General features: G+C 39.7%; 1 protein-coding gene across 1 annotated transcript in view; it reads right to left on the bottom strand.

The window, feature by feature from the left end:
- The window catches only part of LOC121387115 (protein draper-like), a 51,205-nt gene extending 38,581 nt beyond the window's left edge, over positions 1 to 12,624 (bottom strand). The window contains exons 1-4 of the mRNA XM_041518139.1: positions 12,600 to 12,624; positions 11,342 to 11,551; positions 10,155 to 10,364; positions 587 to 715 (exon numbers count right to left, since the gene is read on the bottom strand). Of these exons, the coding sequence (XP_041374073.1) occupies positions 587 to 715; positions 10,155 to 10,364; positions 11,342 to 11,551; positions 12,600 to 12,624 (574 nt within the window). The remainder of the gene's footprint in view (positions 1 to 586; positions 716 to 10,154; positions 10,365 to 11,341; positions 11,552 to 12,599) is intronic.
- Positions 12,625 to 15,450: the final 2,826 nt, after the last annotated feature.

Below are 15,450 nucleotides of genomic sequence, written 5' to 3' on the forward strand. Positions count from 1 at the left end.
CTGTAGTAGTGTTGATATGAAGTGATCCCAGTAGTTGGAGGACATTTCCCTATTGATGTTTCAGTTATGGATACAGGATGACTGCTGTGTGTTCTACGAGACGAATAGTCTGAACAGACCACTTCACATTTTATCCAAGGAAATAATATTTTACAAGTATGGAAATAAACAAATAATGCAAAAATTGTTGAGGTTGGAAGTGAAATGGTGATCGACAAGATATATTTAGGCTATTCACTTTTTGGATCTGGATAAGAAAATCCAAAGCCTGACGTCTTAACCACATACTACACAAACATATGTGTAAGTATATACGCACACACACGCACACGCACGCACGCAGCCTGCATAACTGAAGTATCTGTGCTTTATTGTACCGATCTGGCTACCTTGTTCTCGTTTGTTAACAATATATTTAATCCTTTCCCGTCGACAGAACCCTCAAATATACCTGGTAGTAATAGAACATATCAGTTGTTTGATTGTGTCCCTTCCCAAAGTGATCAAAGTAACTCATCATAACTCAACAGCTGTTTATATACATGTAGGTAGATACTGGCAATAGCATTACGAAACAATGTCATACCATTACAGTTCGCGCCAGTCCAGTTTTGTTTACATCCTCCTGTACAGTATCCAGTTGTGTAGTTACACGGTCCATCTCGACAGTGACAGAATTGGCTGCAGTCATCACCGAAAGTACCAGCATCACAAACTGAAATAATGCATGCATTACCTCAAAACATAGTCCTGTTCCATAAGCAGGGCTGTAACAGTACGTCCCAATTCAAGTTATCCAAGCAAGGTTCAACGTTTTATTATGAAATATGTTTAATACCATACTACTGTTACCATTCGTGCTGATAAAATGTGTAAAACATGTAACAGAATGACGTTAACATGGGCCATTCCTGTTTGCCATATTTATTCCAAAATATTGGAAATAATATGTGGGGGTTTTTAAAGTACAATAATATTGTTTCGATTCTTGCTGATAATATGTGTCAAAATGTAAGGCGTTAATATAGGAGATTGCCTGTTCGACATATATATTCCAAATATTGGAAATAAATGTTAAAACCCCCCAGGCATAACAGGTACCCGCTAGAATATTCTCACATAGTGACTGATGGGTGTATTCTACTTCAGTGTTGTCAATACTGGGCAAACATCACTGAGGTCTGGGTCCAGAACAACGTGCACAACACTTAACTGGATATATTAATCAAGAAAATAAATTAAAATCAACTTTTATGCTGAGATAATTATGATTGTGTTCACCGTTTCGTCTTGTCACTAATTGCTCTATTAGATTTGATTTAATAAACTGGTCAGGGAGTGGCAGTCCTCTTTTGGCGGTACTCGAGGGATGAAATATCCAGTGAAGGATCATTTCTGGAGTGACTGTCCTCCTATACACGAGACACTAGATATAGATTCATCCAATCAACGGCTATTTTGTCAAATGTCCATTCAACTCTGTATTGTGCAGAGATACGGCGATGATCATGTTTTACGGTTTTGTCGTTCAGAATTAATGGATTGTTGTAGTCAGTACATCTGTGTACAAAATTTGAAATATTGTGTTATGAATTATTTATAAAATATATTAGTATTTATGAACTAAACTAAAGGCCAGCACCTATACTCAAACAACAATTATGACATTGATTAAATGCGAGATCAATAGAATATCTAATATAAAACTATAGTAACAACAACTATAAACCAGGAAAACATAAACACTATCGGACTTAGATTCCTTGACGAATAATTTGGCGCAGTGGTCGCAAATAAGGCACAACAGACCCCTTTCTCAATCCCATTGCGCATGTGTGCAGAGTAACGTACCTTGCCGAATTAGACTGAATCCAGGCTGTATACAGTTTGGGGGGCATGATCGACAGTTGTCATGAGCGTCGAAAGTAGCTTCGTAAGGGCTGTGTATATTTCGTATCAGATGGTGAAATGGCTACGAAAAACAGTCTACTAAAGTTTACATCAGAATTGTTTAAGACCAAAAGCAGCGAAACATTAACTTAGACGAAGTCTCTAGAGCCGCCTGACAAGGGTTTTAACAACGCAAAATTAAAAGATCCATACAATAACATTAATAAAGTGGAATGTGTTTTCTACTTTTAACAATTAGAATTATAGTTAAATATTCACGAGGATTTCCAGTGATGTTTAATTCTCCACATGTATTAATATTTAAAATTTAATAAAGTATGTCTCCCCTTTCACCTAAAAAAACTACGAAACTCCTTCCTCACATAAACCTTTACCACAGATCTATTTTCCCTTATCGTTTCATTAAGAAAGACAGTCATACAACTACTAATCAATACTACATGTCTATCCACAAATTATTTATTTATTTATCTTATTTTCACTGTCATTTATGTCAGATATACATACAACGCCTTGACCTTATTTATGTTATTTTTTTTATTTATTTAGTTTATTATATTTCTTTCTTTCTTTCTTTCTTTTATTTACTTTTCGCTATCACATACATCAGTCGCATAGAACTTCATTTGAAATATGTGGAAAACATTCATGCCATAAAATTAATTATGTGGAATGTTTGCTACTTTTAACAAATAGAATTAGAGTTAGATATTCACGCGGATTTCCAGTGATGTTTAATTGTCCACATGCACCAGTATTTAAGATTTAACGAAATATGCCCAAACACCCACCCCACTTTCCACCTAAAAAAAGAAAACCCTACCTAACATACACCTTTATCACAGCTATATTTTCCCCTTATCGTTTCATTAAAAAATACAGTCAACAACTACTAATCAATGTTACATGTCTATCCACAAATTATTATTTATTTCATTTAATTACTGATATACTTATTTACTTATTTATTTATTTATCTTACCTCACCGTGGTGCAGGGGAGAAATATTCTCTATGAGAATGGCTAATACAGTACAACTCCCCTTTTGGGGCACCTTGTTGGCCGTGAGGTGCATCCCGTAATACTGGATGATGGGATCCTGGTGGTTGAGTTGGGCGCATATCTGCTTTTCTGGCAGGTATCTTTTCTGACAACACACCACTTTGGCCTGGAATTCAGCCAGACGGGTGGTCATGGGAGGCTCGACCTGATCAATCGGCTGGTCATGCCAAGCTCGAGAGCAAACAACCTTTATTTGTTTATATAGTCAAGAACAAACATTGTTTGATTTACCATTTGTATTTGTTGCTTTTGGGGCGGTGGCTAGGGTCAATTGGGTGATTTATTGTTTGTTTATTGCCCAAGTATATTAAGCATTTATCCCTGGCATGGGTGCCTGCTGGTTATCTGTAGCACCATGTCCCCTTGTTGAACTTGTTGATGAAATGTATACACCTAATTATGGGTAAAAATAAATCGATACCTTCAGATGGGACCCTGAAAAGTGTCCACACCGAGTGTTCATAAAACCAATATAAAGAAGTCTAAGGTGATTTCTTCTAGCAACTGGCCGAGGGTTATTGTCATCAGTTCATCTGATGACGGGGCCTTGAAAAGGTTATCACCTTTTGCTATTTAGAAGGCTCTCATCGGCTTAGCTGGGGAACCAAAAAGTGTGAAAAAAGTGAGAAATGGGTCACTATTGGTAGTGTTTGACAGAGAAACATTCTAAATGTTTCCTTAAGTCGACCATGCTCTGCAATGTACAAATCACTGTGACGCCACATGCATGTCTTAATAGATCTGATGTCATGATCTGGAAGGTGTTAGTGATGATGAAATTTTGCTAAATTTATCTTCACAATATGTTGCTGCAGGCAAGAGGATAAAGGTTCGAAAGAACAATGACTTGGTTCCTACGAATACATGTATCTTGTCATTCAGTACATCCACTCTTCCCCATTCAATTAAGGCTGGATACCTCAATGTACCTGTTGAGCCCTTTGTTCCGAATCCCCTCCGCTGCTTCAAGTGCCAGAAATATGGTCATGGCCAGAATGCCTGTCGAAGTAAACTTGCATGTGGTCGTTGTGGTCAGTTTGACCACGGCAGCAAAACATGTCAACAGGACGTTTTGTGTATAAACTGCAAGGGAGATCACTTCGCTTTCTCGCGAGTGTCCGAGATGGAAAATGGAAAAGAGAGTTCAACAGGTTGAAGTTGAGAAACGTTTAACCTTTGCTGATGCCAGGAAATTGGTGGAGATTGCACAACCTGCCACATCAGCAAAATCATATTCTGCTGCAGTGAACGTTTCCATCAGAAACATATCTGTCAATACTGATTTGACATGGCCATACAATGAGGTTACGTTTAAAAAGCTCTCTGATATAGAGAAAGCAGTTAAGCAAGCTGCAAAGGCTGTTCCGCAGCTGAATGAAGCGACCTAGGAAAAGAAAAATGTTTCTACTATTTCAACTTCTACCAATATGACCCAGGTATCTTTGGATTCTCAGAATCCACCAGGCAAGCCGAGTGCTGGGTTACCAGTCCCCAGTCTCCCAGGGAAAGATACCAAGAAAGAAACTAAGGATTGTTCAGGATTCCAACAAACAATCTTTATGACTTTTTGGTTCCGGCCTCGGTGGTGTCGTGGTTAGGCCATTGGTCTACAGGTTGGTAGGTACTGGGTTCGGATCCCATTCGAGGCATGGGATTTTTAATCCAAACCCTGAGTGAGTGCTCCGCAAGGCTCAATGGGTAGGTGTAAACCACTTGCACCGATCAGTGATCCATAACTGGTTCAACAAAGGCCATGGTTTGTGCTATCCTGCCTGTGGCAAGCACAAATAAAAGTTATCTTGCTGCCTGTCGTAAACGAGTAGCCTATGTGGCGACAGCGGGTTTCCTCTAAAAAACAGTGTCATAATGACCATATGTTTCACGTCCAATAGCCGATGATAAGATAAAAAAGTGCTCTAGTGGCGTCATTAAATAAAACAAACTTTACTTTTTTATGACGTTTTGGCTGATATGGATGGACAAATGGATGTTTCGATTGATCATCATCTACAACCTCAGAAACCATATAAGCCAAAGCAAACTCCTGTACTTCCCCCTGATAACTAATTCGGTCATCCAGTGGAATTGCCGTGGGCTTAGGCCCAATGTTGATGAATTCAGTATTTTAACTCAAAAACATAATTCTCTTGCAGTGTGTCTTCAGGAAACTTTCTTGAAGGACACTGATCATATTACAATGAGAGGATTTAACCTCTATCATAAATGTCAAGAAACTGACAATAGAGCATCTGGGGGAGGGGGGGGGGGGGGGGGGTGTTCCATTTTTGTTAATTAAAACATTCCTCAGAGTATAGTGACATTAAATACTAATTTACAAGTTGTGGCAGAGAAAGTCACGGCTCATAAAACTATTACTCTATGTTCAGTGTATTTACCTCCTCGTAATCATTTAACTTTAATCCAAGGGATCTTCGAGATCTTATTAACCAGCTTCCTACTCTGTTTATTATTATAGGGGATTTTAATGGCCACCACACTTTGTGGGGATGAGAGGATATTAATATTAGAGGTACACAGTTAGAAGACTTAATTCTCAAAAATTACTTACCTTTATTTAATGATAAAAGTCATACATATTTTCATTATGCTAGTGGTTCTTTCACTTATATAGATTTAACCCTTTGTAGTCCTTCACGTTTTCTTGATTTCTCCTGGAAAGTTGGTTCAGACACTTGTGGTAGTGACCACTTTCCCATTATTTTGGAGAATGATGGACCTCCATCACTTGAAAGGGTTCAAAGGTGGAAGTTGGCGAAGGCAAATTGGGTCAGTTTTGGCATCTGTGCAGCACTCGACTGCAACAATTTGCCATTGCCGATGCTGATAATCCCATGTCTTTGTTCACTTCCATCTTCAAGGACATTGCAGATGCAGTGCCAAAGCGTTTCAATAAACCATGGTTTAATGGTACGTGCAAGGATGCATTTACAGAGCGAAACAGGCTCCTTGAGAGATTCAAACGTGAACCTACTGGGGATAACCTGGATGCATTTCGTATTGCTAGGGCTAAGGTTCGCAGAGAGATTAGACAGAGTAAGAAATTATCTTGGAGAACGTTTGTCTCCAAGTTGAATTCACAAACATCAGTGAAATCTGTATGGAATAGGATACGTAAAATCAAAGGTAAAGAATCCAGTAATACAGTTCATCATTTGTCTGTCTATGATATGGATGTGACGTCTTATCGTGACATTGCCAATGCATTGGGAGACAATTTTTCTCATAATTCATTTTCTGCTTTCAGTACAGATGCTTTTACATCTGTCAGAACTAAAGCTGAAAAGCAGTTCATTAATTTTCCATCCGAAAATGCTGAAGTGTACAACAGGCATTTATCTATGGAACAATTGCAGGATTCTCTTCGTAGAGCCCATGATACTTCAGTAGGACCAGATGAAATTCATTATCAGTTATTAAAACATTTACCTGAATCATCTTTGACGGTTCCTTTGAATATTTTAATAACATCAGGATTTTTGGTGACTTTCCTTCTGATTGGAGGAAAACAATTATTATTCCTATTCCCAAGCCTGGTAAGGATCCAACTAATCCTACTAGTTCTCACCCTATCGCTTTGACAAGTCGCATTTGTAAAACCATGGAATGAATGGTCAATCATAGACTTGTCTAGTATCTTGAATCCCACAAATTGCTTACTAACATGCAGTGTGGGTTCAGATCTAGACGTAGCACGGTTGATCATCGTGTTAGATTTGAAACGTTTTGTAGTGAAGCTTTCATCCATAATCAGCACTTGGTTTCAGTGTTCTTTGATTTGGAGAAAGCTTACGATACCACATGGAAGTATGGGATTTTAAAAGACATCCATGGCATGGGCCTTAGAGGTTGACTTTCAGTTGTTATTTCTCAATATTTAAATGATAGATCTTTTAAAGTCTGGTTGGGGTCGACTTTGGCTGATGTTCACCCACAAGAGATGGGGTATGTCTCAAAGTAGCATCCTGCCTGTAACTTTATTTTAATGTGAAAATTGACAACATCACCCAGTGTTTAACATCTGGTGTGTATTGCTCGTTATATGTCGGTGATTTTCAGATTTGCTATAGATCGTCCAATATGACTATCATTGAACGTAAGTTGCAGCTTTGTTTGAATAAACTTCATCAATGGGCAATTGACAATGTCTTTCGATTCTCAAAGCCAAAAAACCCGGTTTGTATGCATATCTGCCAGAAAAGAGGTCTTCACTTAGATTCACAGTTGTCTTTTCTTCACTTAAATCGACAGTTGTTTTTAGACAAAAATCAAATTCCAGTTGTGGAGGAGACCAAATTTCTGGGGGTTTTATTTGACAGGAGGCTATCTTTTGTGCCCAATCTTAAATATGTTAAAAAGAAGGGCTTAAAAGCTCTTAATATTTTAAAAGTTATTGGTAATACAGAATGGGGAGCAGACCAAAAGGTTATGCTCCGTCTGTATAGATCTCTTGTGAGGTTTAAGCTTGATTATGGATGCATTGTGTATGGGTCGGCACGCAAGCCTTACTGGCAGATGCTAGATCGTATACACAACCAGGGACTTAGTCTTTGTCTTGGTGTTTTTAGAACATCTCCTGTAGAGAGTTTGTACGTTAATGCACACGAACCTTGTTTGGATGCTAGGCGTGCAAAGCTTTCTCTGCAGTATGTTACCAAGATTAAATATTTAACGAAACATCCTACACATGATGCAGTGTTTGACAACAAATATACGAAGGTGTTTGATGCAAGGCCAAATGCTATTCGTATATTTGGTATTCGCATTCAGCGGTTTTTGTCACTTTCCAACATTGATTTAACTGACACTTTGGAAACTCCTTCATATTTTGTTTTACACCTTTGTATATTACACCACCTAAAATTGTATTTGATCTTGCGCACCTGAAGAAAGATCGTACAGATGCTGTTGTGTACAAACAATTTTTCATGGAAATTCAAGAATGTACCGTGATTGCATTCCTGTGTATACAGACGGGTCACGGGGTGAGAATTCTGTGTCTTGTGCTACAGTTTTTCCATCAGAAACTATCATTTCCATGATATTGCCTGACTCGGCATCAATCTTTAGTGCTGACGTTTGGGTAGTCATTAAAGCCTTAGAAGAAATCAAGGATTCTAATGCATCCAAATTTATTCTTTTTACTGACTCACTTTCGTGTCTCCAAGCTTTAAGCAATATGAAGCTGGACCATCCTTTAATTGGGATGGTGATACGAAAGTGTCCACTAAAGATATTGCATTTTGTTGGGTGCCCAGCCATGTTGGCATCAGGAGCAATGAAAAGGCAGATTCTGCTGCCAAGTCTGCTTTGGATTTGTCTCATGCCAGGGTTGGTGTACCTTATACCGAATTTAAACATAATATCAACCAATTTATATTTTCGACTTGACAACATGATTGGGACGGTGCAGTTGCGAACAAGCGTCATGCTATCAAGCCAGTCTTGGGAGAGAGGCAGTCCTCCTATAGGCAGTGCAGGCAGGATGAAATAGTCGTGTCGTGCTCGCATCGGACATACCTACTTGACCCATTTATTTATCTTGAGGAAGGATCCTCCATCTCAGTGTGCCCAATGTCAGTGTATTCTGACGGTACGCCACATTTTGGTGGATTGTACTCATTTCCAAGAAACTCGAAAGGATATATTTGGACAACGTAATGTGATGGAATCATTTCGATTCCATCCAGAACTTATATTACAGTGTCTACGTGATACTGACTTTTATTGTAAATATTAATTTTATCTATCTGTGATATTTACACAGTTCTTTACACTGTCTTTATATTTGACTATTGAATTTTTATATTGATGTTGATCATCACTTCATGTTTTGCTTTCACCATAGTTTGACACCCAATAGCCGATGCATTTTTCGTGCTGGGGTGTCATTAAACATTCATTCATTCATTCATTTATTTATCTTTATATCAGAAACATACAACTTCACTTGAAATAATATCTGATATTTACGAAGTTTTAAAACATATCTTTATATATATAGCGCCGTAATTTCATTTATTATTTTATTATATTTCTTTCTTTCTTTTATTTACTTTTCACTATCACTTATATCAGTCACATACAATTTCATATGAAATATCTAGTATTTACGGTGTTCTAAAAATATTTATTTATTTATTAGGTCCTAGTTCTTCTTTTTCATTCACCGGTTTAATTATTTCGGCTTAAATTCAGTCTTGGCCTGTTTACTTTTGTTGATTGTCCGTCGTACGAGACATGGTACTTAATATGTTTGCTTCCAACATTCAAACGAGGTACCTTATGACTGAACATAATAAACCCTCATGAGTTTATAACACATAGACCAAACTGAGTTTGCAGCCAGTCTAATATGCTATAAATAATACTTACATGTTACTTATGCTAAATAAATGCTTCGAATATAAATAGCTGTATATGCAATACAATTACATTTCTGACTATTTTCAGGTCGGTAGCAACCGAGAAGCCAGAGTGGGGAGGACTGTAGCCCCACTTTTATAAGCCTAGTTTAAAATATGGCTTTGCCCACCCCACCCCCCTTCCCCAATCTAGACTGTGTCCCTCCAGTACCGATTGTGCCCCCTCCCCCCACAACTCAAGATATCGTTCCCACGTGCCTGATTCCAATGTTTTATAGTACCGTAGCTCAAATTTCTTATGTATCATTTAACTTTATTCCAAATACCGAACACAAATTTAAATAACTGGGTGAAAGGAAATGCCGACACGAATCCCGAATATATTTATACATTAAAAATATTTAAATCATGTCAAATACGATAAATGTCTGCATACATACACTCACGCACACGCGCATATCCGATATTTATTGTGTACGGTTCCAAACCGATGGTTTCTCGCGCGTTAACAACAAAATATTTTTTTACTTTCTGATAAGCAATAATTCACAAATGTCTGTAATAAATCTTTGTTGGATGTCGACAGAATATTCGGGTTCCCTGCTTAGAGAATAATTAATCATTGGGATATTCACATTCTTATTGAGTGGCCTCCCATTGTCTATGCCCCCAAACGTGTACGCAAGGATCTTGCGTGAGTTCACGGTTAGCGTCAACGAGTTGCTCCGCGACACGAACATGCGCAGTGGAATGTGAAAGAGGTGTGTTGTACGAGTGGTCAATGGCATGTGAACTTACCATACACTTCCATTTCACAAAAGTCCATTGTGCTTCTGCCGTCATTGTTTGTTTGTTCCCGGTAGAGAGTGATGTATCTGGCTGTACTGTCACATGTAACAGTTGTTACATCAAGACTGTTTATAGTGGTCGCACCACACAGGTGACCCGTATTTGCTTGGTTGGCTTCTGTTGAACTGTATATACGAACACCGTTTCTACGATCTTTAACTATTAAAATAGTAATGTATAGATGTCATGGATAACATAGCGAACATTGATATTGTATTATATATTATATTACCGCTAGTTGTAATAGTAGTAGGTTGCAGTGGTGGTAGTAGTAGACGTAGTAGGTTTTTGTAATGTTGGCGTTGTTGTTGTAGTAGTAGTGGTGATGGCGGTAGTGTTTGTTGTAATAGTAGTAGTAGTAGTAGTAGTAGTAGTAGTAGTAGTAGTAGTAGTAGTAGTGATAGGTGTAATGGTGGTGGTAGTAGTAGTACTTGTATTGATTATATTAGTAGTAGTAGTTCTCAGTGGTGGTAGTGATGGTGGTAGTATTAATATTTTCTTGGATACTACTACTACTACTGCTGCTGCTGCTACTGCTGCTGCTACTGTCGCTGCTACTGCTAATACTAATACTATTACTACTATTGCTTCTACTATACTACATACGTCTACTACTACCACTGCTGCTAATACTACTACTACTACGACTACTACTATTACCGTTACTACTACTACTACTACTACTACTACTACTACTACTATTACCGTCACTACTACTACTGCTGCTATGTTTACTACTAAAAATAATACTGATGTTGCTACTTCTACTACTTCAACTATTCATGCTAATATTTCTACTACTGCTACTACTACTACTACTGCTGTTGCTACTGCTGCTGCTACTACTACTACTTCCACTATCCATGCTACTACTTCTTACTACTACTGCTGCTGTTGTACTGCTCCTGCTACTACTACTACCCGATATTTGCCTATGTTGTGAATGCTTGTAACACACACAAAGAAAAATTGGTTGTCTTATTTTATTTTACTTTACTTTACTTTACTTTACTTTACTTTACTTTACTTTACTTTACTTTTACTTTTACTTTTACTTTTATTCTTTTAATACTATTCCGGTTAAATACGTATTTGCTGATGCAGGCATAGTTTGCAAATAATGCACAAGTACTTACTGTCGGTGCGGAAGTAAATAGCTAGCTTGTGTATGTAGTAGTCTCTTCCCAAGTCTACTTCCCACCACGTGTATGGCTCATTAATACCAGTTATTATACAGAATCCTCCTCCATTAGCGCGACGGTTGCCATCTACAGCAAGCACAGCGACGTCTGTGTACCCTTGGATGTATGAACTCTGGTAGGTAGTTTTCCGTATAGCTATATTTTCTGAAATAGCAATTGCATCTATTAATATAGTATTGCATGATTAAATAACATTATATTTGTAACACATTTAGCTGCCAAAATAATATACTCTCACAATTAATAAAGTATTGCTGCTGGTGACTGTTAGCATCTTACACACAGTTCTTTAATTGATGAACATAAAACTGGTTAAACACACTGCAATATAAATGAAGGAAAATATAAACATTTGTCTTTTACCTATATTACATTTAACAAATAGTGAAACTGTTTTCTGTTTAATGCTGGCTTGGTATACTCGTATACTGCATAAGAGCATTTTGGTAAAACACTGAAAGCACTGTTTACCTTTTTATAGCACAAGTGATTAAAAACAGTTTCATAGTTATTGTATATATTTCAGACTATATTTATGGCATTTGCTATAATAATATGTATAATATATGTATATGTGCGAGTAAACCTGGTCTATCGGTCACCTGTGCCTAACGGACACTATAAAATCCCACAATGCATTTCCTTCCTTATTTGACCTGTACATAACGGTCACTTGTCCTTAACGGCCAGCGGTCACTATTTTTCATTCATAATCACAGGTTGAACCTGCTATAACGGTCACAAGATGATCGTCGTGAAGACGTTTTGGGTTGTTGTTGGGGTTTGTTTGGTTTTTTGTCCCTGGTTATGTTTTTACTTTTTTCAATCATCTTAAAAATTATACATTAAATGTGTTTATATGGCCATGTCGGTAGTTTTGGGTTTATTTTCCATCAAAGTAAAGTTTCATTGTGATTCGCCGATCGTAATTGAAAAAGAAACAGGCACTCAATAACTTCCGTAACACGCAGTTACTGGTGGTGTAATTCGATTGGTTCTCGGCGTCCTCACTGAACAGTAGACGGCTTCCCATTGGCTGTATATAATGTAATCTGTATGTATGGTCACTCTATTGAGTCTCTCACACATACCCAAGCTGACTTTCAAGCAATGCGGTTGTTTTGTGAGAACGTGGTGATCTCTCCCCCCCCCCCCCCCCCACCCCCCACCCTGGGGGCTGTGCTGCGTGTACTTGGCCCGTTGGCCAAGTACCGCATCGAGCACAATGGGGATAACGCGACGATGACCTTGTGTTACGGCGTTTCTAAATCACGGACAGCGAATGGAAGAAGGAGGAGGCGACCTAAGATTCCCAGGGGGGACCTAACCTGGCGGTTCAACCGCCAGGGGCAGTCCCTCCTGTTCCGAAGAGGAGGACGACACCGACAGGGGCGGTGCAGGGTGATCCAATCCCGGTGGCTAAACCACCGGGGGCGGTTCATTCTGCGCGGCCGCCCCCAGCTACTCGACCGAAGCACTCGCCAGGAGCGGACCAGGGGTGAACCAAAGCTGTCAGATCCACTGACAGTGGCGATCCCTCCTGTAGACCCACCAACGGAAATGGACACGGGACATGTGGTCATCACTGAACCCCCAGCCAGTCCATCAGCACCTCCGCCAGTTGTTGTTGATACAGCGGTCGGACAACGGGAGTCCAAGAGGAGGAAGGTGTCATCAGTTTCCGAACCGGAGTCACCCGACTTAACCGACTGGACTTTAGTTTGCGACCAGCTACCATCCAGATACCGGGATATGGTCATCGGCGACTGCATCGACACCACGCGTCTGAAGGGAATATGGTCCACTACTCAATGGCGTCAACTCCCGGACGGACAAGGGAAATACCAAATTCAAAGAGCGAAGAAATCCGACCAACTTTATGTGACTTTACAGCAGGACGGACTGTACAGGCAGGGGCTCCTGAGTCCTATAATGCCCAACTCAACCGTTCACATACGTTTGAAGATCGTACTACGAGGCATGTATCCAGGAGCCGTCGACAGGAACATCAAGCTGTTGACTGAATGACTCCTCAACTTCAAGCCTGAACAGTCCATCACCTCGCCATAAGTCCTGCTACGCCAACCTTAACTAGGACAGGTAATCTCCTTTTTGGGGCTTAGTTAGACTTTACAAAATTTGCGGCCGTGGTTCAAAATTCTTATGTTTATTTTTTTATAAATAGTCCGACGCACTTTAATTTGGCGCCCGATCAATTGCTCAAAATCACCTTTAAACCTTTTCGGCCGACATGTTTTGGATGCAGTTATTCTCTGTAGACAGGTTTTAGACAGGTTTAACCAAGGAATCGAACTTCAGCCAAATACAGCTTGGCTACAACTTGGTGTCTACTAGTCGGTCCGCGCTCTCGCTGGACTTCACTAAATGGCTTTCTTCCAAATTCTGCCCACTTCAAACTCAATCCCCTCCCCCCCCCCCCCCTGCCCCGGAATTAGTCACTGGCGAAGTCAGAGGCCAAGTCCGAGGTGGGCGTGCCTGAACCTCTGTGGATATGGGCACGTAAAAAGAGTTCCCAATCCCAATTGAGTCTCGAGAAACAAAACAAATGAGGTGTTATGTTAGGTGTCTGATTGTTTTTAGCCAGACATGATTGGTAAATAAACATGAATTGCTGAAGGCGGCGGTCATCAAAGATGCCCCGCGTTAGGATTATGTAATGACGCATGATCTCATTCAGCTGTAATTAACGGTCATACTGATCTGAGGGATTAGCGGTGACATGAAACAAACAAATGCGTTCCACATGCCCATTGGGTAATAGCATTCAATTAAACAAAATATCTTCTGCAATTCAGTGACAGTGTTTACGAAATGTATTAACGAATACGTTTGCATGCAAAATGTCATCGTACTGCTTTAACGTTAGAACAGAGAATCGACGTTATTAACAAATCTGAGAAAGGGGATTTCAGTACGCGAAAGATCACCGACCATTTTGGTGTAGGACGTTTTCAGATTAATTCTACTTTAAAAAGGAGAGCGGAAGTTCTGGCCGATTTTGACAATAATGTTACAGCCGAAAGAAAATGAGAGAAGAAAGCAACAGGCAATGAAGGAAGGAAATGGTTTATTTAACGTCAACACGTTTTATTTACGGTTACATGGCGTCGGACATATGATTAAGGACCACACAGACCATCAATATGTCACTTCATGGGCTACTCTTTTCGATTAGCAGCAAGGGATCTTTTATATGCACCATTCCATAGACAGGATAGCACATACCACGGCCTTTGATGTACCAGTCGTGGTGTACTGGTACCGGTCTCGGTGGCGTCGTGGCAGGCCATCGGTCTACAGGCTGGTAGGTACTGGGTTCGGATCCCAGTCGAGGCATGGAATTTTTAACCCAGATACCGACTCCAAACCCTGACTGAGTGCTCCGCAAGGCTCAGTGGGTAGGTGTAAACCACTTGCACCGACCAGTGATCCATAACTGGTTCAACAAAGGCCATGTTTTGTGCTATCCTGCCTGTGGGATGCGTAAATAAAAGATCCCTTGCTGCCAGTCGTAAAAAGAGTAGCCTATGTGGCGACAGCGGGTTTCCTCTAAAAAAATCTGTGTGGTCCTTAACCATATGTCTGACGCCATATAACCGTAAATAAAATGTGTTGAGTGAGTCGTTAAATAAAACACTTCTTTCTTTCTTGGTGTACTGGCTGGAGCGAGAAATGACCCAATGGGTCCACTGACGGGGATCGATCCCAAACCGACCGCGCATCAAGCGGGTGATTTACCAGTGGGCTACGTCCCGCCCCAAACAGGCAATGATGACATAAACAAGCTAGTGTGGGAATGGTTTTAAAATGCGACATCTAGAAGGATACATTTGAGTGAGCCGTTGATTGTATTGACATGGACAGTCTCATGTAATAAAAATCTTATTTATAACACATGTATGTCTTCTTTTTTATGACATTTGTGATATGTTTTAATATATGGGTTCTAATTTTGAACCTGTATATAAGGGTCACACCTGTGTATAACGGCCACTTTTGTAAGGTCCCTTGGATGGCCGTTA

The sequence above is a fragment of the Gigantopelta aegis genome, chromosome 13, assembly GCF_016097555.1.
Source record: "Gigantopelta aegis isolate Gae_Host chromosome 13, Gae_host_genome, whole genome shotgun sequence".
NCBI classification, from domain to species: Eukaryota; Metazoa; Mollusca; class Gastropoda; order Neomphalida; family Peltospiridae; genus Gigantopelta; species Gigantopelta aegis.